General features: G+C 45.2%; 1 protein-coding gene and 1 long non-coding RNA gene across 2 annotated transcripts; one reads left to right on the forward strand and one right to left on the reverse strand.

The window, feature by feature from the left end:
- Window positions 1-2,498: 2,498 nt before the first annotated feature.
- On the reverse strand, window positions 2,499-6,483 carry LOC308594819. Its single transcript, XR_014011635.1, has 3 exons — window positions 6,241-6,483; window positions 2,883-5,189; window positions 2,499-2,544 (listed from the first exon to the last, which is right to left on the reverse strand). It is a non-coding gene; the product is annotated as an uncharacterized lncRNA (long non-coding RNA).
- A 1,722-nt stretch (window positions 6,484-8,205) lies between these two features.
- OTOP1 (otopetrin 1) lies at window positions 8,206-27,496 on the forward strand. Its single transcript, XM_081207775.1, has 6 exons — window positions 8,206-8,469; window positions 18,949-19,085; window positions 20,858-20,916; window positions 22,784-22,914; window positions 23,831-24,777; window positions 26,474-27,496. The coding sequence occupies exons 1-6, from the start codon at window positions 8,295-8,297 to the stop codon at window positions 26,642-26,644; spliced, it is 1,620 nt and encodes a 539-aa protein (XP_081063901.1). The 5' UTR covers window positions 8,206-8,294; the 3' UTR covers window positions 26,645-27,496.
- Window positions 27,497-27,790: the final 294 nt, after the last annotated feature.

Raw genomic sequence — 27,790 nt, forward strand, 5'->3', positions numbered from 1 at the left:
GGGTTGCAGTGCTCATCTTGCTTTTCAGGTCAAGGGAGCCGGCATTTGTCCACAGACAGCTTTCCGGGTCATGTGGCCAGCATGCCTAAATTGCTTCTGGCAGAACGGAACACTGTGATGGAAGCCAGAGCTCACAAAAACGCCATTTGCCTTCATACCACAGTTGTACCTATTTATCTACTTGCACTGGTGTGCTTTTGAACTGCGTAGGTTGGCAGAAGCTGGGACAGAGCAACAGGAGCTCACCCCACTGTGTGGATTCGAACCGCCGACCTTCTGATTGGCAAGCCCAAGAGGCTTAGTGGTTTAGACCACAGCACCACCTGCTCCCATTAAGGGGAAAATATGAAACAGGTGGATTGGGAAGTCTGTAAACTAGAGTCTCCTAATGAATAGGAGAATGTAGGAGGGAAATTTGGACAGACTATAGGGTATAAAGTACCTTTGATGTGAACAGGACAAGCCCTCCCTCTTTACAGCAGGAGCTGGGGTGCAGTGCTGTCTCAAGAATATGCAACCTTTGGTTTTGCCTGATCTCAGTGTCTGACTCCTTCTCACAGAGCAATTGACTCCCTCTGGGGAAGATCCCTGGGGCAAATTTGTCCAACAACAATATAAAAACACAAAAACACATAATAACAAAACAATCCCACCCCCCCAGTTTAAAAGGCCATTGATTGTTTAATTAGCCGAGGGCCTGAGAGAAGAGGAATGTTTTTGCCTGTCAGCAAAGGTAGCAAATGAAGGCACCAGGCAAGTCTCCCTGGGGAGAGCATTCCAGATACAGGGAGCCACCATAGAAAAGGCCCGTTCTCATGTTGCCAGCCTCCCAAACGGAGGGTAGGTTCATGTGGAGAGAGGCAGTCCTTGAGGTACTGCGGTCCTGAGCCATTCAAGGCTTTATAGGTTAAAACCAGTGCTTTGAATTCGGCCTGGAAACTAATTGGCAGCCAGTGCAGTCAGACCAGGATCGGTGCAATATGCTCAAACTGGTGAGCCACCTGACTGCTGAATTCGGCATCAGCTGAAGTTTCCAAACCACCTTCAGAGGCAGGTTCACGTACAACACAGGGCTCAGTCTTGGTCTGCTGCACCTGCTCCATGATGGCCTGTGGAAAGTTAAGGGAGAGAGAATCCTGAGACAAGACATTTGAAGGCATTGCAGTAGCACCTAAGTGGCTAGTCTCCTTCAACTGAGGCAGAGTACACGCCCAAAGACAGTATTTTCCCTTCCCCTTTTGGACTTGCAGTGTAAGTCTGTGGGCGGTGCTTGTTCTGCTCCAGGTAGCCAGGCTGAGATGATAGAAGGCAGAGGCGGTCTCAAATATTTAGCTTCAAGTACCAATGGTTGGTTTTCCGCAACAGAGAGAGAAGGAGGGAGCGTGCTTGCCAGCTGTTGGGGAGGAAGGCTTGTTCCACCAATGCAGTTTAGCCAATACATGATCTTCATACTTGGCAAGGTGGTGTGAAATAAGAGACATTTGTAGCTCCTATGCTGGTCTTATTGTGTGGGTTTCCCTTCCTCTTGCTTAGATATGTGAGGTGCTTTGTCCTTTGAAAGGACACAGGTGGCGCTGTGGTCTAAACCACTGAGCCTCTTGGGCTCGCCAATCAGAAGATCGGCGGTTCGAATCCCTGCGATGGGGTGAGCTCCCAATGCTCGGTCCCAGCTCCTGCCAACCTAGCAGTTCGAAAGCATGCCAAAAAGTGCAAGTAGATAAATAGGTACCGCTCCAGCAGGAAGGTAAATGGTGTTTCTGTGTGCTGCTCTGGTTTCCATTGAAACCATTGTTTCATTGTGTTCCATTGTGCCAGAAGCGGCTTAGTCATGCTGGCCACATGACTCGGAAAAACTGTCTGCGGACAAATGCTGGCTCTTTCAGCCTGTAAAGCGAGATGAGCACCGCAACCTCAGAGTTGTCTGTGACTGGACTTAACTGTCATGGGTCCTTTACCTTTAGTCCTTTGATCCCCAGCTGTAGGCATGAAATGGGCATTGCTGTTGAGTGCTTGCATCTGGAATGCTGAGGCAAAGTACTTGAAGTGTTGGAGGGTGAGGACTGCTCTTCATAGTCCCTGTCACCAAAGTGTGCACAACATGAGGCCAGAAAACTATAGTCCCATGCTGCTATTATCAGAGTTGCTGGTAGTGTGCTGTGATTGGATACAGGTGTAGACTGATTCCTGACAGAGTTGGCAAGATGAGGGGAGGCAGCAGGCAGTGGTTTGCTGCTTTAGGTTCAGTTGCTTCAAACAGATGACAGACATCCTTAAAATAGGTGCTTTTGTGGGAATGTTGTAGAATATACTAGGAGAGAATATATTGATTTAATAGTATCCTTCCTAACACACTCATGTGAGTCAGCAGCAGAGTGACATTCCTCAATATAAAAAAATTCCTTCCAGTAGCACCTTAAGTTTAACACCTTAAGGTGCTACTGGAAGGATTTTTTTTTATTTTGACTATGGCAGACCAACACAGCTACCTATCTGTAACTATTCCTCAATATATAGCAGGAAGCTAGTTGGTAGATTCGTTTGAATCTCTTTACAGTGGTGCCTCGCAAGACGAAAAGAATCCGTTCTGTGATTCTCTTCGTCTAGCGGTTTTTTCATCTTGCGAAGCAAGCCCATTGAAGGATTAGCGGATTAGCGCTATTAGCGGCTTTTAGCGGCTTATCTGCTGATCGGATCAGCTGATAAGCGGCTTAGCGGCTTAGAAAAGGGGGGGGGGAGGAAAAAAAACCAGCAGGAACTCGCAAGACATTGTTGTCTTGCGAAGCAAGCCCATAGGAAATTCGTTTTGCGAAGCACCTCCAAAACGGAAAACTCTTTCGTCTAGCGAGTTTTCCATCTTGTGAGGCATTCGTCTTGCGGGGCACCACTGTACTTAAGCAATCCAATCTGGTTTAGTCCAGATTGGGTTCTGTTCCTGGCAAGTCCCCTTTTATCCCTCCTAAAAAGAATAAAGACACAAGAAGCTTCTTTTAAAAGTAATAAGAAGTTTACTCACATTCAGTTCACAGTTGGATCCTGAAGGCAGGCTTTGGCTTAGAGTTACAGAAGAGGGTTTGAGTTCATCCCATATGGGAATGAGCCCGTGTCCTGGTGGCTGAGAGCCAGAAGACAGCAAAATACATCAGTATCAAGAGAGCATGGCATCAAGAGGAAGAAGAGGAAGAAGATGGCCACATGACCAGCCCACCTACCTGGTCACACACAGAGGGAGGAAGCTCCAGACCAGGTGTGACAGGAAGTCATCCTGGCTGTGGAGTAACACACCCCTGCATGTCCACTCTGGGCAAACAGGAAGTGTTGCACCTGACTGCTTATGATACATCCTACAGCCTTATTGCACAAAAATAAGCACTACGGCAGAAAGCTTCCTTACTGGAAGACTGCATCATATTTTTCAAAAATGGTGTTTCACAAATGTCAAACTATGGTAATTAATAAGCCAAAGGGGGAAATGTATGGATCACATACGTATATTTCAGAATTTTTCCTCTAGTTGCTTAATGAAAGTAGTCATTTTCGTTCAGTTGTTTCCTGGATGGGGAGAACATAATGGGATGTCTCAAATGAATAAGCATTTTATCTGCGCTATCCTTCCCACATAATTACAAGATACTTTGGTAAATCCATATTCACCTCAGAAGTTACACATCTCTTCATTAAGTAGGAATTCAAGAAGTTTGAAAGACCTTGCTTAAAAAAACAGCATTATAATGTATTTTGCATCCCCCTCCTTGAAAACTTGTATTATATTTGAACTTCAAATGATTGGTTATACCTACGGTAGATGGCTTGCAACTTCACTGAATTTTTAAATAAAGGAAATCAGATAATCAATATAATTTCAGGTACATACCTCCAAATAACTTAATTTATTGTGTTTTCTAGCTGTAGAACAATTTATTTATATGCAAATACAACAGCAGCATAAAACCATCAGAACTGCCATAAAGATGCTGTTTGCCTTTAGATATTCCCCTTCTCAGTCATTACTGCGGAGCTCCAGCCTCACTCTCATTTCAAGGATGCCCCTTTCCTCTTGGCTCTAGGAATCCCCCTTATGTCCAGGAAAGTGTGCAAAATGGTGGGCAGGAGGGCAAGAAAGTTTTTATTTGCTGTCCCCAGCCGATATACTTTAGCTATATACAACAGAGTGAGATTTTGGGATAATACAGATGTCCTGCCGAATCACTAGCTTCCTTAGGGACTGCTTTTCCCCAATGAACCTACCAGGACCTGTGTTTTTCATCTGAGGCTCTTATTTGGATGTCCCCGCCAAGGGAGGGGTGTGTATGCGATGGGGGACACACAAGATCAGGCATCTCTATAGAGAGATGGAAACATTCCTATTCATTTAGGCATTTTGTTGTTAATTGCTACCTACCTTTTAGTAGGGTGGGTATGAGCAGTTTTAGTTAATTGGTTTTTTAAAGAAAAAATCTGATGTATTTAAAATTTGGTAGTGCATTTTTTTTAATTGAAGCAGCTTCAAGATCAATGTTAAGTATTAAGCAACTAAATACAGTATAATAAACAATTTGAATAATAAATAAATTGGGCAGATAGTAAACTTTTAAAAGAATGTTTTAAATAATCTTAGAATGCTTTGACTGCTTTTTATAATATTTTTCTTTTTAAAATATTATATCACCATTATCATTAATGTGTTTGCCACCTTGGGCTCCTTTGGAAGGAAGGGTAGAATATAACATTTAATAATTAATAACGACAGTAGTACTTAGTTTCGTCCCAGTTCTCCAATCTCCAATACTGAGCACTGCTGGATGCCAGGTCAAAAAATAAAGAGAATAGCAATGGCTACAGACAAGGGGTGAGTGGGGAGTCTCAGGTGCTGCAATAGACAAAGACGAGGTGTTGCTTCTCTTTCTAGGTACACTGCCTGAATCCTCTAATTTTGAGTGGTGTTTACCTGTTTAGATCCTGTTGTTGTACCATGCACCTTATTGTTTAACAGTCTCCCCTGGTGGTGTGACTCATATGTTTTCAGTGGTGTTGCCCCCCAGGCTCATTGTTTTGGGGGAATTCAGTACTTAGGGCCAAGGTTATGATGCCATGGCCTCCATATCAACTGTGTTCTTCACTGGTATTTGGTCCTGTACTCGGCTGATCATACCCACAAGTTGGTGCTTTGTTCTGAACCAGAGGAAGGTGATCTGTGGGTGGGAAAGTTGGAATTATTCCTTTTTCATGACTAGATCACTACCCACTTCAGTTTAGGCTTACACAGAATCCAAAACACTGCAGGTGTTGAAGGCCAAGTAATTTTCATTTAAAGAAAACCCTTAGGCAGCAAAAGAATTTCTCACAACTTGACAGGGTCAGCTTTTATGTTTCCATGACTGGTGGTCCTAGCTTGCCTGTGGACTGGAGGAATGGCTGCGGCAATTGACACAATTGCTCCTAGATGTTTCTTTGGTTTGCTAGACTCCAATTATTTGGATTCCATAATAAATTTTGGAATCAGTGCTGTGTGTCCCAAAGCAGCATTTTGGGGCAAGGTGTTGCAGTGCATGGTGGTGGATATATTCTAGTTATTTCTGGGTGAGATTGGGTGACCTTGGGTCAATCACTTTCTGAGCCTAGCCTATCTGACAAAGGAAGGGATCGTGGGCTGGGCCAAACCTGTCCTGTAATCCCCCAAACATAGGATACTGGCACACAGCACTCCGGCAGATTATGTAATTGTTGCTGCTGTGAAAAAAGTACTAGAGCTGCATCCCTCCTGCATCCCTTCTCTACTGTGCCACATCTTTTATGTTATTTGCCATCTGCATGAAACTGCTGGGGGAGGTTTTCTAGAGATTTGGAGTACAGGGCACCCAGCACTATTTTACCTTTCTGCCTGATGCCAGGGAAGCAAGTTCTGCAGAAATCAGACTAGAGGTGGGCAAAAAAAAACCTGGTGCATTCCAGATAAAAGATAAAACCTAAGTGTTGAGAAGTGACTCCATAATCAGGTCAACAGCCTGGAAGTGCTTCTGGATGACCAGCTGACAATGGATGCTGGATGCTGCTCCTGCATGTGCAGCTGACAATGGTGAGGCCAGGAGTGCTTTCTTCTAATTTAGACTGATATGCCACTTGCACACTGCCCAGGAGAGGCCAGACCTAGCCACTCCCACTTGTGTCTTGGTAATATTCACACTGGAATTCTGCATAGCCCTCTATATGGTGCTATCTTTGAGCTTGTCATATGGAGCTTACCACTGAGCTTCTTCCATCTTCATTGGCTTTCTGCCAGTCCTTCAGTTCTGGGGGCATCTTGGAACCACCTCATAAAAAACAGGGGCAGGGGCTATCTTCCTTGAGGCTAGCTTGTGCACTTGTGGAAAGCTCACTGGTTGGAGACAGGATGGAAATCTCTTCCAGCATATCTCTTTCTTTCTTAGAACTTAGTTCAGGCTAGATTGTGCTTGTAATGTGAAGAGGCGCTCAGCCGATCAATAGGGCCTAAAGGTAAAGGGACCCCTGACCGTTACGTCCAGTCATGGCCGACTCTGGGGTTGCGGCGCTCATCTCGCTTTATTGGCCAAGGGAGCTGGCGTACAGCTTCCGGATCATGTGGCCAGCATGACAAAGCCGCTTCTGGCGAACCTCTAACCTAAACACATGCAGCGAACAGACATTGTTGGCATCTGTCTGTCTTGAGAGACAGTGGAGTGTGCCTCTGGGGGCGAAGTCAAACTGCTGCATTAGCAGCACCGAAGTCACCTTCCTGGGATGCAAGTCTGGCCAGTGTCATCTGGTCGTCATCAGTGTAATCCCAGATGACAAGACCCCCTTCTTGGCCTCGCTGATGTGCTCCAAAGGAAACCAGAGCAATAGGTTTGGCACTGGTTTGGCTGCAGAAGTTGCTGGAAGGAGGTGTGCAAGGCGCCATCCAACAGTCCTCGGGACTCCAATCTGGATTTGTGTGGGGTTTGCTCCTTAGCCTTTTCTCCTCCTGAAGATATCCCGCAAAGCAGTGGAGGTTTAGGACCAGAGATTTTCTTCTCCTGGGTGGGCTACCTTCCCAGGCTGGCGAGTCCCAGCTGCCCCTCACTTCCCTCTGAAGCAGGTGCAGAAACCGCCTTCTTGACCGTTGAACCCGCTCCGGGTCTCCCCCACTCAGTGGCGTAGCGTGGGGGGTGCAGGGGGGGCGGCCGCACCGGGCACAACATCTGGGGTTAGGGGGCGCAAATCCACGGGTTAGGGGGCGCAAATTACTTGCCTTGCCCCGGGTGCTGACAACCCACGCTACGCCACTGCCTCCACTCAATCTGCATGCGAGGGTTTGAGCCCCACCGGCTCCCCTCACCTGCTTTAGCTGGCCAGTCGAAGCCATTCCCGGGGTGTGACCACTGTCGCCTGTGGACAGCTTCTAGGAGCCACAGGTGGGAGCTGAGTGCGTGGGGGGCGACCAAAGGTGGACAAGCTACCCCAGAAGGAGCACGCTGTGGGCCCGGCGCCCCCCAGACACCCACCCACAGTAGCCGAGACAGCGGCTTCTCCCCCCCCCCCAGTTGGGCACCTGGGGGCGTCTCCCCTCCTCCACGCAGCCCAGGCTCCTGATGCGGGAGATGCCCTTCCTTTCCCGCCTGGCCTTGGGAAGCGGCCCTCGCTCCGCGCGCGTCGCCCTCGGGGCGGATTCCCGCCCGGCTAGTCACGGCCAGGCTGCCCCGCGGCGCTGCTCTCATCCGGCCTGGTGCCAAGCCGAGGGAAGGGCCCGGGGCTCCAGCCGCCTCGCCCGCCCCACCCAGTGACATCAGGACCCCTTGGCGGCCCGACGGCCCCGCCGAGCCATAAAGGCTCCTCAGGCGCCCGAGCGGGGACGCAGGTGGAGAGAGGAAGGGAAAGGAGCGGAGGGTCTCGCCAGGCGCTTCCCTCCCACCCAGAGCAGCGCCGGCCAGCGGAAGGGCAGCTGCTCCGTCGAGAGCGAGGAAGTGGGCGAAACTCCGCCGGGAGCCCTGACAGGTGGCGCGGCAGCCCCTCAGCGACCCGAGCCCGTCCTCCTCCTCCGCCTCGCCCGCCCCAGCCCCGCAGCCATGGCCGTCGAAGGGCGGCAGGGCAGCCTCGGCGGGTCCCCCGCGAGGGGCAAGCAGAGCGGCGGCGCGGAGGAAAGCGGCGGCTGGGAGCTGGAGCAGGTGGCGGCGTCCGAGGGCCCTCCGTCCCCCTCGCCCCGCGGCCGGCTGGCTCTGCTGCGGAGGACGCCCGAGAAGAACGCCGAGATCCTGAGCAGCCAGTACGGCTTGCACCTCTTCCTGGCGGGGCTGCTGCTGATGTTCGCGTGGGCCGTGCACGCCAAGGGCTTCTCGCAGAGCGCCGTCCTCTCCTACCTCACCACCCTCATGCTGCTGCAGATCCTCTGGATGGCCTGGTACATCTGCCGCCGCTACGCGCACCAGAGGCTCATCCAGGACAAGGACACGCACGCCGGGGCGCGCTGGCTCAAGTGTGAGTGGGGCGCCCGAGCGGGGGGCGGGGGGGGGCAGCGGGGCCCGGGACTCGCCTGGCGCGGGATGGAGGCTCGGGCGGCCCGCGCGCAAGCCGCTAGTTGCCCGGCCCGCTGTTGGCTGCGGCGTTTGCGCGCCCCGCAGTTGCGCGCTCTTTCCGTCGAAGTCTGCGGGGCTTTAAAACGGGACCGCACTTCGCCGCCTTCTAGCCCAGGGTGCCAACAGGATTCTCTCTGCCCCATATACAGTACATGCTGCTCTGAGGCACCGCCGAACGAGATGCTGTTTGCATGCGCTTTATGTCACATGCAAACTCGTAACTTATTTTGCAAATGGGGAGTGGAGTGCCCCGAAATAAATCAGGGATCGCACACAATTAATAAAACATCCAACAGAGTTCAACAGGTGAAACTTTCCCTTTAATTGTCCTTCCATACTACAAAAGAATTACTCTATATCATGCCTTTAAAGCACATAAGAAGCACATTCCCCCCCCCCCAAGAATTCTGGACAACGTAGTTTGCTAAAGGTTGCTCGGAATTGTAACTCTGTGAGGGATAAACTGCAGCGCCCAGAACTCTTTGAGGGGGAATTATGTTGCAAACGTTCTTTAAAGTCAAGGTGCGCAGGCAGCATCTGTTTAATACCTGCTTGCAGGCTGCCACATGGCTGTTAGGGGCACAAGAGCCCCGCTGTCCTCCAATGCCAACCCTAAACCATACAAAGAACAACTTTCATGAGTTGCAAATGAGTCACGTTACTGTAGGTCTTTCAGCTGTTGAACTTAAGCTGGAAATACTACATTCAGTGCAAGACCAGGCGTGGTGTTTCAGATGGAGGGGATTAAAAGTGATTTAAGATTTACAACAATTTTGCTCAGATGATCCTGCTTGGGAAAATTCTAATTTTAATTAGTTAAAAATCATGCAGTGTATTCATTTGGATGTATGGCTGGCTGGTCATCTGTCTTGGATGCTTTAGCTGAGATTCCTGCATTGCAGGGGGTTGGACTAGATGACCCTTGGGGTCCCCTCCAACTCTGTGAATCTATGATTTGTTGTGGTTATTTATTAGTACCTCATAATAAGTACTATCCCCCTTATTTTTCCTTTTTGAGCAAAAAGAGATTTGAAATCCCCACTCAGCCTTGAAACTCATGTTGTGCCCTTGGTCGGGTCACTGTCCCTTAACCTAACCTACTCACAGGCTTGTTGTGAGGATAAAATGGAAAGGGGGGGCGGGAGAGAACATGTATGCTGCCTTGAGCATTTTGAACAACCACAACAAAATCCCATTTAAGTGTTTATACCAGCAGTATTCCTGACACACGCACACCAGAACCCACAGATTCTCCCATGGATGGGAAAACAACTAATCACCCCTCCCTGCAAATTGCTACTACAATCAATTTACCCCCCCCCCCCACTACAACATTTCCTTAGAAAAACTCCCAACACAACAACATATTGCACAACAACTATACTCCAACTGTGAAGTACGCAGTGAACAGTATTACTCCATCCCTGCTTTATTCAAACATCTGCTGTTGTTTAAAGCTGTCGTTTTCCTCTCAGTGTCCCTCCACCCCTGCTTTAATTAAACTTCTGTTTTTGTTTAAAACAGCCAGCTTTTTCAGTGTTTCTCCCTTCTTGCTGTCCTCAAACACCCTTCCTCTTTTCTGCTGTCTCTGCACGATGGTGCTGTGGGTTAAAGCACAGAGCCTAGGGCTTGCCAATCAGAAGGTCGGCGGTTCAAATCCCCATGACAGGGTGACAGGGTGAGCTCCCGTTGCTCGATTCCTGTTCCTGCCAACCTAGCAGTTCGAAAGCACAAAAGTGCCAGTAGATAAATAGGTGGGAAGGTAAATGGCATTTCCGTACGCTGCTCTGGTTTGCCAGAAGCGGCTTAGTCATGCTGGCCACATGACCCGGAAGATGTACCCCAGCTCCCTTGGCCAATAAAGCGAGATGAGCGCCGCAACCCCAGAGTCATGACTGGACCTAATGGTCAGGGGTCCCTTTACCTTTTACCTTCACACAATGTGTTTCATTCCTGATCCCATGGTCTTCAACATGGAGTTCCAGATTCAATGTAGCAATTTTAAATATATATTTTATTAACGAGCAAATACCCAGATAAGTAAAACTTTCCAACTGAACTTAACCTTCTCTAACTATACATGCTGACACAAGCACACCAGGTTCCACCCCACATTGTGGCTGCCTGGCGCGTCACACACATGGTGCTGCACAGCATGCACATGATGTCATATGGCACAATGGGCCCCGTTGGACCCTCCCATGGACTATGACGAGTCCTGTTGGGCCCTCTGAAAGGCCTGTTGGGCCTTTTGAAGGGTGCAATGGGCCCTATCAGGCCTCGGCTCACCGTGTGACATCATGCACGTGCCACGTTGGGTCACCCAGTGGGGCACCCACAGTGAAAATTTTGTGAGTGCCCCAGAGATGGTGCTATTAATCTTAAAGATATTGTAGTGTATATCATCATGGGGTGTGTGCACAAAGGGGCTGCAGAATAGGAGAGAGAAGAAGGCATGGAAATGGGGGCGATCTCTGTGTAAGGGAGAGTTCAGAGAGAGAGAGAAGGAAAGGAAAAGGGTGGTGGTGACAATATGGGAACAATGGTGGTTGGATGAAAGGAGGGAGTGGGAGGCTTGGGAATGGGGTGAAGATGAAAGCAGGGTCAAGAAAGGTTCTGCAGAACAGGAGAGGATGGTGGCTTCATAACTGGGCTTAGTGAAAAGGGTGCTTAGTTGTTGCAAAGTGTGGGAGGAGAATGATGAAGGAAGTTACCATGGGAGTAGTTTGGGTGCAAATAACACCCAGAACTATCATCATGGGATCCTCCATCAGTACCCCAGAGACTACTTCATCCAGCCTGGTCAAGGATCCTGCTGGGCGACAGGTTGGTCAGTAGATTAGCAGCTTCCCCAATCTGTCTCTCTGGCTCAACACCAGGTGCAGACCCTCTTAAGTCCATCCCAGTGTTAGAAGATTCCTGCTCTTATGGACAACAGCAACACCCCCTTTAAAACCCCACTCCCCCATTCTAGGCTGGCGCAGTACTGAGAACCAGTTGGGCACAGTGGGGGAGGTCACTCCCCCGAGTCTCTGTAAAGCAGGCCAGATCAGCCCATTCATCTGCAGTCAAGTCGTGGATGCGCATAGTCTTACTGTGGACTGAGCTGGCATTTTGCAACAGCACCACCAGACCAGAGGGCTCAGTCACTTTGCTACCAGTGACTTTGAGAGGAGTTGGTGGGCTGGAATAAGGAACAGGGACTAAACATGTTGCTGATGGTAGTCAGCCTCTCCACTCCTTCCCACCACCAGAGAAATTTGGACAGCATCTTCACCATTCCCTGCTACCTGCTCACCCTGATGCATCAATGCACTGCCACATACTGCTGGGAGATTAGGGCTACAGATTGTAAGCTAAGGTGCAGCATCATGCATATCCCACACTATCGGGAAGTAGATGGTAAATCTCCCAAAACTTGTCTCCCTCTGCCTCTCACTATGGGGGAACCCCACCAAACCAAACTTCCCCTCCTCCAGGCTCTTAGCCTGGTGAGGGTCAGAGACCAGTCTCCCATAGCACATGGCCTACAGCTCTATAATTGAATGGCAGTGTGGGGCACCCCTGCTCCTGTGGGACAACCCAAAGGGTAAAATCCCGTGGTGTTGCTCCTGGGGGGGGGGCATGCAGCTGAGCCTATTGTTATAGTAAGGCAGGCCCTGGAACACAACCCAGCTGTGTTTCCTATGCCAGCAATCAAGCAATATCCCACACTACAATCAGCACAAACACTCTTAGCTGCAGGCAGGTATCAGTCAGGTCAAAGAAATTGATGCAGAAAAACGCACACTTCCTGTCTGGGAAGGCAGGCCAGGCAAAGGCCAGGATGGTGCACAATCAGCTGTTCTCTGCAGGTTTGCCACTTCCAGTGTATGAATGCCTGGACTGCATAGCAAGTATATAATGCATGCATAGCATCTATTAGCATGGGACGTGCCGAAGCCTCTTTGCAAAGTTTACACATTTTGCATTTGTCGTGTGGGGGAGGGGACTCACCCCCCTCCTTATTTTTTTAGTAGTATTTGTAGAACATAATTTATAGAGAGTACCTGATCTCAGTGAAGAGAGGGAGGGAGGGAACTGTGGCTATTCCAAGGACTAGAAGCAAGATAAAAAAGTGTACTGGAGGGTGAAATAAAGCTCAGGGCAGGATACCTGAAACAAATCAGTCATCAATCAAATACTTCATGTCACTCATTGGCTAAAAACCACTGAAAGGTGAATGAACACTTTCTTCATAACTTTCCTTCTAGGAGAGTTAAGAAAATAAAGAAAACTCAAGAGTCCTTGCATGCACTGGTCTTGGTGCAATTGCACCATTATAATCTGGCCACAGTTTCATCTTGTGCATGTTTATTCTGAACTAGATATGCAGCCCATCATATCCAGTGGAACATAAGTCAGCACCACTGATTTAAACAGTATTTACTTTCAAGTAGGTATGGCTAGGACTGCAGCCTGATTCCACAAATGTATGCATAGAACTGTACTCTTGCAGCCTAGTTCTAACCAAGTTAACATTGAGTTCAGCATCAACTCAAAGTAAATCAGTAATTATGCAGTAAGTATGCACAGGACAGGACGCGGGTGGCGCTGTGGGTTAAACCACAGAGCCTAGGACTTGCTGATCAGAAGTCGGTGGTTTGAATCACCGTGATGGGGTGAGCTCCCATTGCTCGGTCCCTGCTCCTGCCAACCTAGCAGTTCGAAAGCACGTCAAGTGCAATTAGATAAACAGGTACCGCTCTGGCGGGATGGTAAACTGCGTTTCCGTGCGCTGCTCTGGTTCGCCAGAAGCGGCTTAGTCATGCTGGCCACATGACCCGGAAGCTGTATGCTGGCTCCCTCGGCCAATAAAGCGAGAGGAGCGCCGCAACCCCAGAGTCGGCCACTACTGGACCTAATGGTCAGGGGTCCCTTTACCTTTACCTTTATGCACAGGATTGCAGAACAGCAGAATATTCTATGTTCCAGTCATATTAGGATTGCTTTAAACTGGAAAAAGCACAGGCTTGGAAAGAGCATTTGAGAATATATCACATTTGCAGTCCAGTGTATGCATGATAAGTAAGCTACACTGATACCAATGGTTATTATGTCCTGTGTTTGCTAATTTGTATAGCAAATATTTGTACTGATTTACTTACTGTAAGGAACTATATACAGTATATATACAGTAAGTAAATTACACACACACACACACACACACACACACGATATATATGTGATATATATTACAGATGTTAAATTATTAGGTCAGGATGTTGGGAAGATAGGAATTTTGCAGAACTAGACAGCATCTTAAAAAGTAGAGACATCACCTTGCCAACAAAGGTCCGTATAGTAAAAGCTATGGTTTTCCCAGTAGTGATGTATGGAAGTGAGAGCTGGACCATAAAGAAGGCTGATCGCCAAAGAATTGATGCTTTTGAATTCTGGTGCTGGAGGAGACTCTTGAGAGTCTGTAAGAAGTCATGGACTGCAAGAAGATCAAACCTCTCCATTCTGAAGAAAATCAGCCCTGAGTGCTCACTGGAAGGACAGATCATGAAGCTGAGGCTCCAGGACTTTGGCCACCTTAGGAGAAGAGAAGACTCCCTGGAAAAGACCCTGATGTTGGGAAAGGTGGAGGGCACAAGGAGAAGGGGACGACAGAGGACGAGATGGTGGGACAGTGTTCTCGAAGCTACAAACAAGAGCCTGACCAAACTGCAGGAGGCAGTGGAAGACAGGAGTGCCTGGCGTGCTCTGGTTCATGGGGTCACGAAGAGGCGGACACGACTAAACGACTAAACAACAACATAAGTGCCTAAAAAGAGATACAGGTTGCTATCTGCCTTGATCACAGGAAGGCCCATCCAGTTCAATTTTGTTTTTAAAAGTATTTCTCTTTCTCCATGAGAGTTTCAATCATATTTATTGTTGAGTAAATGTGTTTAGGTCAGGATGAAACAGCACTGTCCTATCTTATGTCTACTCAAATATACGTCCTATTGAATTCAGGGGGGCTTACTACCAGGAAAGTGAGGTTAGGACTGTGTAGCCCATGTCCTTAACCCCAGGAAGCACCCACTTTATCTTTCAAAAAATTCTGAGAGTTATAAAAGTAAAATAAGGAAACCCATTGCAAAACGTAGCAGAAAGAAAGCAAAGGCGTTCTGAGGAAGGTTATTCTTGCTGTGTTGTAAAATGTAATAGAATGAGTCAGCAGAAATAAATATCTGGGGGGCAAAGCATAATTAGGATCTTCCATGACAGTCAGTTGCTCCTTGGGGCTACTTTGAAGGGGGTTTAACCCTCTCCTCCTATGCCCTTTGCCATGCTGTAAATTACTCGGAAGCTGCTATTAGCCTGGGGAGGGCGGGGGGCTGGAGAGGTACAAGTGCAGGAAGTTGAGCAGGCCAAACAAGTTTTACTTAACAGTATTTCTTCCTTTAGCATGGAATGACAGGTTTCTGGCGATGCACAGATGCGTGCTAAGGATAATACTTACATAAGCAAGTCCTAATTTCTTCTAAGGCATTGACTCATACACAAAGAAGCTGTAAACTAATGGCCGAAAATCAAAAGGTGATATGGGGAAGTTATTCCTGCTTCAAAATATATGCCTTTTTGAAATTTCTTACTGCAGTTGCTAACAGTATAGTGCTGGTTTCCCAAAATGGTACAGCCATGTGTTTATAGTCCCCAGAAAAATACACCTATTCTAACCCTTAGGCATCTTTTCCCATTCAGCGAGTGTGTAGCCCATGGGGCGTAAGTGAGCAGAGGGTTTAACTAGGGTTGGGGAGACCCAGATTCAAATCCCCACATGGTCATGTTGCTTGCTGGGGTGATGCTCAGCCCCCTCACCTGCCTCACAAACGTGTGTGGGGTACAGCGCCTTGACTTCCTTGGAGGAAAGGTGGTAAATAAATAATAAAATGGATTGTTATCCTAATGCAGGGAGAAGAAAGAGCCCCCCTTGTTAGAGACCTTGCAGAAAAATAGTGGCAGCAGTTTGGACCCCCCCCTCCCCTAGCCAATGGCTGTCCAGGCCAGGGGATTTGGATGGCTGAGGAGAAACCAGCTGAGATCAAGCCTCACAATCTCTAGCTCCAAGACTGAGTTTGACTGAAAGTGCTCAGCCGGTTTCCATGGCTCATGTCTTCCAAATGCAGTCTGATCCTCCTCAGTAGATTTGGTGTGGAGGAAGAGTGAGCAGGGTGACCAACCCCAGAGATTGCAGGGGCTGGATTGCCTTGAGCTCTAGGGCAAGTCGGCCCATATTCTTTCCCTGAGCCGTACATTTAGCTCCATGATTTCAGGAGTAAACATGAAGTGAAATGTCTTGGTCCCACTTCACTGAGATCCAGAAGCCACCCTTCTTATTTACCTTGCCCTCTGCTGGATGGGAGTAGAAATAATTTTTTCAAGGTAAGGGGTGCCGAATGTGTCTGTTGAGTAGAAAGGGGAGCTCTGCTTCTGGATGGTCTGGATGGAGGTGAACACAGGATGTTGCATTCCTTTGCACCCATTCAAGCCAATCCTCTGTTTGATGTTCAGGGAGCACGAATAGGCTGTAAATTTAACTAATCCCCACTGCTAAGCTGTCTGTAGTGAATGTGTGGCAAAGGCGGACACTGGTTCTAGCTATTATGATTGAAGGGGTGTTTAGCCAAGGAATATATTATTATCTTACTATTATTTATCAAATGTCTATACCACCTTTCATCTGAGGATCACAGAGCAGTTTATAGTATGGCGTGGATTGTGGGATTTTCACAGCAACTAGCTGGAGGGCTACTTTGTCTTTGCTTTCAAGTTCTAAGAGTGGGGTGGGGGCTGCTGTTGGAAGTTTATGTTTGGAGTCTTGAGACCGAGTGCCTGTAAGAACTTTTTGGCGATGACAAGTGTTAGCAATCTGCCCTTCCTGTATTTGTTCAGTGTTCCTTTTAAAACTAGATGTCTCCCTGCTAGTGCTTAATATTTTAATTTGTTTTAGTAGTTTTAGTATTTTGGTAATTTTAATCTGTTTTGGTATTCAAACTTTTGCCTGCTTTTAAGTGCTCTTGTAATTTTTTTCTTGATTTATCCTTTTGTAAGCTGCTTTGTAAAAACCCCTCAATCAAGCAGTGCAGAACTTTTATGAAATTAAATAAATAAATAAATACATAATACACTATGTTGCTGTTAGAGTTCTGTGGTTGAGTACAGAGTTTGTCTGATCTATTGTGATGGAAATATGCAGGGAAGATGAGAAGTGGGGAACTGTTTTTTGGGTGGGGGGTAGGGCTCCCGGTGGGAAGATAAACGGCATTTCCGTACACTGCTCTGGTTCGCCAGAAGCGGCTTAGTCCTGCTGGCCACATGACCCAGAAGCTGTACGCCGGCTCCCTCAGCCAATAAAACAAGATGAGCGCCGCAACCCGAGAGTCAGCCACGACTGGACCTAATGGTCAGGGGTCCCTTTACCTTTACCTAGGGCTCCATTGAGGTCAATGGGTGGTTTTTTGTTTCTGCCACCTCTTAAATTGGCATAATGTTGTATCAAAGGCAAAATCACTATTGGGAGGCATATACGATGTGGTGTTTGTTTGTTTCTCACCCCTGTTTTGGTCTCTCCATCAGCAGAGTTTTGCTGGTGGTACAGAGGTGTATTTCTGGCAAAGCAAGTCTTTCCTCATATCCTAAAATCTCCCAGTGCAAGTACAAGTCCTGATTAATATATTTACAATGCATGTTTACTGATAAGTAAATTTCACTGTGTTTATTGTGACTAACATCCAGGTAACTGCACAGAATTGCAGGTGGTAGCCAACAAAGAAGCTCTATTTGCTTAAGGACTTCTGGCTAAATTTGTCCTCAATTTGTAATCCATCATACATTTACTCCTGGGTAATTATGTTAATCTTATGAAAATGAGTTGTGGATTTAAATTTGGTTTACTTCAATTTCTAGCTCTCCTGAGACTGGAGCAATTGATAAGTTTTAAAAAAATAGAGTAATCAGGGCTGTCTTTAGCAGGTGCGGCGCCGGGGTGCAAATATCCGCCCAGCGCCCCCTAATTACCACGGATAGTGTTGGGGTGGCTGTAGCTGCGCACTGCCAGCCATGGCGGAGGGGGGCACAACTCTCCCCCATGCCGCTGCGGGAGAGTGATCCCCGCAGAGGCTTGGGAGTGAAGTTGTGCCCCTCCCAAGCCTCCGCGGGAGGAGAGTAGTGATCCCCGCAGAGGCTTGGGAGGGAAGCTGTGCGCCCACCAGCCATATAGTTGGCGGGGTGCAGCTGCCGGGCGTGCAGGGAAAGGGGAGGCCACCGGCAAAGCCCCTGAGAGGCCGGTGCCCTGGCGCAACGCACCGCTAAGCCCTATGGAAAAGACGGCTCTGAGAGTAATAAACCAGCGGTTCCCAATCCCCCCCCCCCCGCATGGTGGCCTACAAGTCCACATTTACATAGTATGGTGACCTATTGATTTATTATCACATTAATTTTGGACCTTAGTACTTTCCCAGTTTCATGCATTTTAATGGCAAGTTTGCCTATTTTATAATCATTGCTTGATGCATCCAAGCAAAAATTTACCTAACACCAATGAGCACCTTGTGGCAAATGGTGACTGGCTCTCCCACCAGCTGCCAGAGAGCAGTTCCCAAGTGCTAAACTGGAAAGTTTGAGCCTTTCCAATGTTTGAATGCTAGTGCTAATACAATATTACAATAAGCCAACGAAACACAAGCTGTAAGAGGTATTCGTCATACCAGTTGACGATTGCAAGCAATAATTATTTTGAATTTAAAGGCAAATTTGCAGGTGTTTGGCATGCATGTGACCATAAAAGCACACAAGCTCGGGGGCCTGGAAGGGGGCGGAATGGGGGGCAGGGTGGGGCAGGGGCGGAAGCGGAAGGGGGCAGGCTTAAGCCCACCCCACCAAGGTGTGTGTGAGCAGTGCCTTGGAATGCAACCCCCGCGCAAAGGGGGAGTTGCCTGTACATAAGCAACCCCAACCTACTTGCACAGACTCTGCAATCCACCCGCAGGTTAAGAAATGCTGCTCTGAATAACAATAACAGAATTAAAGCCACTTCCTACAAGCAGTGCCACTACCCATGAATGGTTCAGAGTTTACTTATTTATTATAAAAAAAATTGTATACTGCTGTAGCATTAAAAAAATCAAAGCAGTTTATAGCAATAAAAACATAAGACCATACAATAAAACCACAAGTCATAAAATGTTAAAAACACAGGGTCCACAGGCGTGAGAGGTTTATTTCTTTACATTTTCACTATCTTCACATTAATTTTCCTATTAGTGTTTTTCTTCTTATTTGTTGTCTGTAGCATATAAAGATGTTGCCCTCCTAATGACATTTTACGATATTTTTAATTTTCTTTCAGGTGCAATTACTTTGTTTGCAGCGATTACTTTAATTATGGACTCTTTCAAAATTGGATACTTTGTTGGATATTCAGATTGCTTATCAGTCACGGAAGGTATTTTTCCTGCCACACATGCAGTACATACACTGCTGCAGGTAAAACCATTGGTTTTTGATTATTCCTATCTGTGCGCTTGTGTTTTTCAGATAGTGCAGCACAGTCCCAAAGCAAAGCAAAAAACCCCACAAGTCTTGTTCAATATTTACCATATGACAAATAGCAAAAGCCAGGCTAGAACTATTAAGAATTATGAAGAGATAGGCAGAGAAAGCTGGAAGCTCCTGCGTCCTTGTTTGTTTGACCACGATTCCCTCCAGTTCCCTCTGTTTGATTCCAGGGAGGTTTCAGAATTTTCCGCAATCAGAATCTGGCTTAAACATGGTTACTTTTGAACATGATGAATGCAAAATGCTCTCAGGTTCACGGGGCTGCCATTTTAAACAGAATATGTTTGGTTATCAATGCCTCTTGTGCAAGCGAATCAACATTATACAGTGTCGGGTGGGTACGTAAACACAAATCTCCCGCACTTACAAATGTACACATAAAAATGCAATAATGGATTAAACATACACGCTGAATGTTAGCTATGTCTCAAATGTTGCCTCGGATGAAAACTGTTATAAATCTCTTTAATTAAAGCCATGTAATTATGCTGCATTAATCTTCTTTCTAAATGGGGGACAATTTAATAACTATTTTGCCACCGCTGCCTAAGACATTGTCTCAATGGCTCAGTTGACTGGCCCTTCTAATCTTCCCTTCCTTCAAAGGACATAAGTCCCTTTCAAACAGCACAAAGACAGCTGTGAAATACTAGCCTGTCAGGGAAATTTTTTAAATGAAATTTATGGTGAAAGTCATCTACTATATTTTTCTCCTTCTAGGCACTTGCTAGCTTGACAGTGACTAGTACATTTGGATTCAAAACGTTTTACACACAGAGAAACCTTTAATTTGACAAAGTAATATTTAGCAATGAAGCAGAAAATGGCAACTGGCCAGATTTCCCAGCAAATAGAGTGGAGTAATGGTCTCCTGCTTCAGACAGAGAGCCAGTTTGTTTCTTGCCCTTCTGTATATGCAGTTTGGGGAGAACAACACAAATATCCTTTCCTTCTGTATGCAGTCAACCTTGAAGCAGAGAGGTAACCTAAGCCCCTCCGTATATACTGTAGAGCTGCACAGAGGAAGGGGGGAGAGATACAACCATATATAATTGCCACATAATACACCTCTTGCAAATACTGCAACATCACAGTGAAGGGCATGATCTAAGAACCTGAAGCACGGAGAATAACACTCCTATTACTGGTTTGGGTCTGAACAAGCTAAACTAGACAAAGGCTTCCAGTCTTCCCCCAAACCCCTTTTGTAACTGTAATGCTTCCCGTGGCGCTTTAGTCTCAGTCTTTTGTTGCTTGTTTTTCTCAGCCTTAAAATGATCAAACAAAATAAATTACAGAGCACACATCTGGTTATACAGCATATATAACCAGAACACACAGGAGGGAACCCGGTGTATGCATCCTTGTACTTGACCCTCAGTTTGGTACTGTCTATTTGAAGTGGCTAGGAGGAGTTGAATTAATACAAAACATTGTCTTTATATAGCAAAGAATTTGAATAATGTGACCCAACTCACGTGTTGACCAAATGTGTGAGCAGTTCATCTGCATAGGGCTTAAGTAAAATGTCCTGTCATTGGGTTAGCTGCAGTGAGCTGCTTTACACCTAAGTAAATCTGGATTCCTGTGATCTCTTGCACATTTTTCTTTGGTGTTCATCCCTGACATATCTTATTTCTTCATAGCAAATAGTACCACTTTCCCAAATGACCCAATTATTTTTTCATATATGTTTTCAGGTATATTTCTTATGGTCTCATGCAAAGGATATTATCCAATCCTTCAAAATGTTGGAGAGGTAAAATGAATATAATCTTCCTTATATTTTTAACCTGGGAAATATCAGTGAGAAACTACTGGTATTGAAAATGTTTATATTAATGTTTAGAAAATAATAGTATACATCTCTGTTTTGATTTTTTAAAATAAAATGACAGCATCCTCAGTTGGAAGGACCCCCAGGAACCTAATATTTGTATGCCAGCAGTTGTCCATTCTCGTTTCCTGAAGTGGCCCTTCCATGGGAGACAGAGGCTGCTGCTTCATCTCTCCCTTGGTCCCCTGAAGAACTTGCCGTGATTCTGTTGCACCGTGATCGTGTTTCTGCTCTTTGTTTCTCTTGTTCTTTTTCTTTTTTAAAACATCCCTTACTCCAAATAAAGCTTTGTTGTAATTCATGCTGCCTCATGCAGGAAGGCTTACTATAACACTCTTCTGCACTGGTGCTGTCGATTCCCAGTTCTGAAGATGTTCTCCACTCTGTGGGGACTTCTAAATACCGTGGAGTATCACTGTAAGCAAGAAAGTGTTCAAGCACTTAGGAAGAAAACACAGAAATAGGTTGTAGCGGTGTGTGCTTGCTGCACAAATTATAGTCACACACCACTGGGGAGTTCTAAATTTCCCTTTTAAAAAATGTGCTATTTACAACTCTATGAGGAGTCAGAATGTTCTCTAATTCTGGTGACAGATGGAAACTGTTGTAGTAATTTCCTTCTCCCCTGGAAATTATGGGGGCCATTTGTCCTTCCAATAATTGCAATTTGTATGAGGTTCTGGGGAAGAGTGGTGCATTTCAGGATGTTGAGCACTTCTCCAAAGCTCACAGGATACCTTTTCAGACAGCAGCACTTCAGCTCAGGTTGAAAGGCAGAATCTCAGACCCTAATAGTGCGATCTGGCATCATAGGCCTGCTTTTGTGTACCAGTATTCTTCTGAATAGTTGTTGAAACTGGCAGGCCTTCTGCAATCTTCTTACCACCAGCATAGCAATGCTAAGGGTAAGCATTCCTTCCCACCTATGAAACACCAAAATCCCTTATTATTATCTCAGCAAAGCATTATATTTATTTCTCTGGCATAATACTGAACCCTGTCCTTTAACTACCATCTGCGAGCAGGCATGCTGACATCTCTGAAAACTAGTAGTGAAGTGTGAGTTAGTATATTTTCTGCTCCATCTGTCCTCAAAGACTTGAACAGGTTATATAACATTTTAATTTTGGTTAGGTGGGTGGAGATGTACCACGTAGAGCAGGCTTCTTCAAACTCGGCCCTCCAGATGTTTTTGGCCTACAACTCCCATGATTCCTAGCTAGGAGGACCAGTGGTCAGGGGTGATGGGAACTGTAGTCTCAAAACATCTGGAGGGCCGAGTTTGAGGAAGCCTGATGTAGAGAATGGCATTCTTTGATTGGAGACACAGTAAACAAGGATTAGGGGCGGAATCTATCTCCCAACTCTGATAGTGGTTTTTTTAATTAAATGAGGACTAAAGAAACCCTCTCTCTTCGGAGAGTTACTGTATATTACAAAGTTATTTCAGCTTCATACCAGTTAATTGTCCTAGCTGCTCTCATGAGTCCTGGGAATTGTAGTTTGCTGATGAGAACCTGCTGTCAAAGATCCCTAGGATATTTAAATTCTCACAGGCCACCTATATGCAACTTTTAGTGATGTGCAAATCTGTAATAGGTGGACAGGTATAATTTGAAGCCATACTATTTTCTATGTTACATCATGTAAACAGGGAAAGATTGGTGAAACACATAGACTGTAGTGTTCTTTACTTGTTCACCAATAATAAATACTGGAAAATAAAATACTTCACTGATATGTTTTATACACTGTTGTCAATAACTTATTTACTTTATTTATTTTCTAGGTTTGGAGTGATCCATTCTGTATTTACAAATTTGCTTTTGTGGACAAATGGTGTGTTAACAGAATCAAAGCATCAACTTAATGAACACAAGGAAAGGTTAATCACTCTTGGATTTGGAAACATAACATTAGGTAAGACAATTTTTTTGCTATCCTGTTTTTTAATTATCTAGAGACCAGGAATGATAGAAAGGGGACAAAATATAGACGTTTGCAAGTTTTGCTTGTGCCTTTACTCTGGCTTGAATTCTTCTGTTTGCCATGACTGTTCCACTTGTTGTTATAATTATCTAGCCCCAAATTTCTCTTCTCTACATTGGCTGCTCCTCCCCCAATTCTGTTTTAAAGTCTTGTAGTTTGTGTCCTTTAGTGAGTTTCTGTAGCACCACCTCAGTATCTTGTGCATCAATGAAACTATTATCCCTAGTATCAGGTGTTCCCCTGACATCTGTAATATAGTCCCCCTCCCCCTCAGGATTGAGTTTAAAGCACTCCTGATCAGGTTTGCAAGACTCTTGGCAAACGTGTTCTTGTCAATTGCTGTGAGGTTGCAACCCATCTCTTGCCAGAAGTCCTTCCTCAAGGAAGAAAATACCATGGTCCAAGAAACTAAAGCTTTCCTGATGAGACCACCTGCACAGCCAGTGGCTTGCTTCCAGTATTTCACTGTCTCTTCCTGGGCCAAAGCCTTTAACAGGAAGGAGTGATACCCCCCCCCCCGAACTGCACCCATCATGTTTAAAAAATGTAACTATTTCAATATTGGTGCAAATTTTTCAATATTGGTGCAAAAAAATGTGCTTTTGTATCTCTCACTGAACTCAGTGAGCTTAATCATGCCTTGATCTTTGCCATTTTTGTGTTCTGTCTTTATAAACTTGGTATTTGCTTTATCTAAGTAGCTGTCCCTTTTGTAAAGCTATTCCCTTTTGGGCAGCTACTTTAGGCACCAAACTCCCTTTGGCTGATATTTCACAATTTGTTTAGGGAAAATTAATATTTATAATGTGATGCCATCTCATGTCTTGGTCTCACTCTTTCTTTTTAGAATTGGATGACCATGAGCCACAGTGTAACTGTACCACCACATTCCTCTGCTCCATATTTTCCCAAGGAATATATTACCTGTACCCCTTCAACATTGAGTATCACATTATGGCATCCACAATGCTCTATGTGCTATGGAAGAATATTGGACGCAAAGTTGAACACCTTCAGCAACACAAGATAACATTCAAGTTTCAAGGGAAAACATTGGGTGCCATTTTAGGACTGATTGTGTTCACCACAACAATAGCAATTGTTGTTGTCTATTTGTTTCAGATTGGGCGTGCAAAAATAAAGAGCGAAATAGCACTTATTATGTTTTATTTGTATAGTATTGCAGTACTGACAATGATGTGTGCAGCTGGGATAGTCGCTCTTCTGATTTACCGACTTGAAGAAAAATCACTGGATGTTTCCAAAAACCCGGCTAGGAAACTTGATGCAGACTTACTGGTTGGAACTGCCTCAGGATCCTGGCTTTTGTCTTGGGGTTCCATCCTTGCAATTATTTGTGCCGATTCTCACCCTGCATATACATGGTATAATCTGCCCTTTTCCATACTTGTTATATTTGAGAAATATATTCAGAACCTCTTTATAATTGAATCCATACACCGTGAGCATGAAAAGGTTAATGATGACATTAAAACAATTCGTATACTCACTGTGTCCAATGGAAATACTCTTTCACCTGCACCTTCTTACAAAGAAATATATAATGGAATAGATGGCATTCAAAATGAAGAGTCACCATACATGTTTAATGGAAATAATATTCTGCCTGAGAGCAGTGGAAGTGATGCTCTAGATGAAGACAAAAGTCAAGGCAACACCCCAGTTACTCCCTCCACCTCTGATTTCTCACTTTATAGCAAAAATTCTTCTGTCAACAACAAAAGAAACATCCTGAAGAATATTGCTGCATTTTTGTTCCTATGTAATCTTTCGGTAAGTTATTATGCAACAATAATGGCAATTATTCCAGTGTTGCCAACTGATTAGAAACAAACGAAAGCTAGTTTAGCAGCACTTTGATCTGTAGAGATGCTCAAAGAGACGACCCTGGTCACCGAATGCTATCCTAAGCCCAGCTGCAGAGACCAGTTGAAGCATTGCTAACCTTGCCTCCCACTGTGCCTATTTTCCTTGAAAACACCAATCAAACAAGGTCGAGCAAATTATTTAAATTTTAATCCCTGTGGAAGCTGAAGGCTTTGTTGAAAAATGTATTGATTAACTCACCGATAAATCATATTGAAATGGGATGGGATTTGCTCAAGCACAGGCTACACATTTCACTTCAGTGCCAAACGCAAGTGAAGAAGTCACATTTCAATTTCGTAGTCTTTGTTATTAAGTCACATTGAAATTTTTGGAAGCCTTTTCCTTGATTACATACCCTGGATTTATACATTTTTTTTTCAACTGGGCTTTAATGTAATATGTGGTTTTAATCAGTGGTAATAAAATGCAGGAAGTCTGAAAGCAACTTACGGTGCTCAGTGCAAGCTGTGCTGCTTTTGGCAGTGACCAGGACCACTCAGCATCTCCAAGCAGCTTCAGAGGCACAGTTGGGAACTTACGCCAACCTGCCCTACCCTGATTAACCATTCTCGCACTTGGCATCATATGATGTCAGGTGATTGATATGTGAGCAGCCTTGCAGAGTTGGGTCACTTTGGGATTTGCCCTATGGCCAAAAGTGGTTCCCACCCTGGTTTATAGGATCCAGCATTAGGGAATGGCTAGTCTCATACTAGCACTAGATTAGATCAGCTCATGTTCCAGTGCTTACTCCAGAATCAATGTGTAAATTGCTATATGAAGGCGAAGGACACAACTGAAAGCTGAAAGGGAAAAGTAATAACTGATCATCATGGCAGCATATTTATAGCATATTAGTTATGAAAAAGCATTACGGATCCTCAGGCTTCCTACAGAAGAAACTGTTTCGGGATTGGCCTGATAATTCTTGAGAAGTGGTCTGAGTCTGGGTCTGAGTTTGGTGTGGTTATGTCCACACCAGTATCCCTTGCTGTGGTTTGCAGCTCTTCAGTTTGCCCTTGCCTATCTCCTTGAGGATACTGGTGCTGTCCTTTGGGCATTGTCCATTCTTCTGACTCCTAGCAGCTATCGCTTCCGAATGTGGCCTAGAGTCATTTATCTACGAATTTTCCCTAGCTGTACTCCTGGCTAAAGTGAGGTCACCTAGAAGTAGCCTCAGAGTTGGTATTGCATAAACTAGCTCCACAGCACAGACAGAATGTAAATCAAACCGTTCTGAAGAATCCTCCCTGGGTATAGTGGAGGTGGGGCACATTTTACCCTGGAGCCAAACACTCTAAAATGAATAATGATCACCTCTTTCCTTTGCTAATGTGAAATCTTGAACAGATCCAAATTGGTCCAGTTTTAAAAAGCAAATTGAGAGGAAGCGAGGAAAGGTTACTTTGAGGCAAAAGTCCTTGGCACAGGCCAACCAGAATTCTATGAGCATATCAGTTTAATCAAAAGTAAAAAATGTGAAATTCTACAACTGAAATTTGAGTCAGATTTTGAATGAATAGTCTTAAAATTTGTTTCCTGTATAACCTCATGGGGATGTTAACATTTATATTTATTTTCCTTTCATTCTTATTCATAGCTTTGGATTCCACCAGCTTTTGGCTGCCGCCCTGAGTATGACAATGGACTGGAAGAAATGGTTTTTGGATTTGAGCCTTGGATCACGGTGGTTAACCTTGCAATGCCTTTTTCCATTTTCTATCGGATGCACTCAGCTGCTTCCCTTTTTGAGGTCATTTGCAAAACATGAATTTCATTTTTTTAAAAAAAAACAGTGAAGGATAGATGGATGACTAAAGAACATGAATGCAGCAGCCAATGTTTGGCTAAAGTAGAGCGCGCAGTTTGAATGAAAGGATAATGAAGAAGATACAGACAATTGACAAGTGCCATATTTTGAAGAGCAAAAAAGAGGCACATTTGCCGACTTCTACTTTTAACCATGGATCACTATGATGACTCTACCCATGAAAAAGAGGACGTGTCCTGGAAAAAGAGGACATATGGCAACCCGAGGTGGAACTCCTAATCCCTTACCAGTCCCTCCTGCCACCACAATATAGGCAAGAATTTAATACATTGTCTCTATATGGTGAAGTCAATGAAAATAAGACTGAACCTTTCCCTGGCTATTTTTCTCCCCTGTTAGAAAATAAAACACATTACCAGTTCAATGTATATAGACACATTTTTCTCTAAGTTCTTAGAGATTTATAATCATCATCATCATCTAGCCATGGACATAGCCAGGGGGCGGGGGCAGCTGCCTCCCCAATCAAGGAAATAAATAAAAATACTTAACTAAAAGTAGAAATTGTAGAAAGATTTTGACAGATTTTTCTGAGCACTTGGTGTCAAAAGAAAGTAATTTAAAACAACTGTGGTTGAGACATTTCATGAATCTGCTAGACAGAGCCAGACAGAGGATGTTGACGAGGGGGTGTCCCCCTCCCACAACATAAATCCTGGCTAAGCTCATGAATCTAGCCACATTTAATCACATTTAAGTTTTGCTGATTGCAATGGTGGAGAGCACGTGCACCAGTGGGACTAAAAAAATGTCTGGATTGGTTGAGCAGACAATTTAATGTTTGAAAAATAGGAGAACAATGTTATGTTAACATTTCACAAGACAGACATGGCTAGATACTGGATGCCACAATTGCTTTGTACTTGTTATATGTATTTTTGTATTTGTGCGTGAACTTACTAAATAATGAAAGCTAATTTCCTTAAGAGTTGAGACTTTCATTTTGCCAAAACAAAGCTGATGTTGTAAAGTCTGGTTGATAGATTAGATTGTGGCAGTGTTAGCCCTGCAAGTCAAAATACTCCAGGCTGGCCATGCGCTCTTCTTGACAGAGGACGCTTCTCTATGCAAAGGGCTGTCTGATCC

The sequence above is a fragment of the Podarcis bocagei genome, assembly GCF_964188305.1.
Source record: "Podarcis bocagei genome assembly, chromosome: 9".
NCBI classification, from domain to species: Eukaryota; Metazoa; Chordata; class Lepidosauria; order Squamata; family Lacertidae; genus Podarcis; species Podarcis bocagei.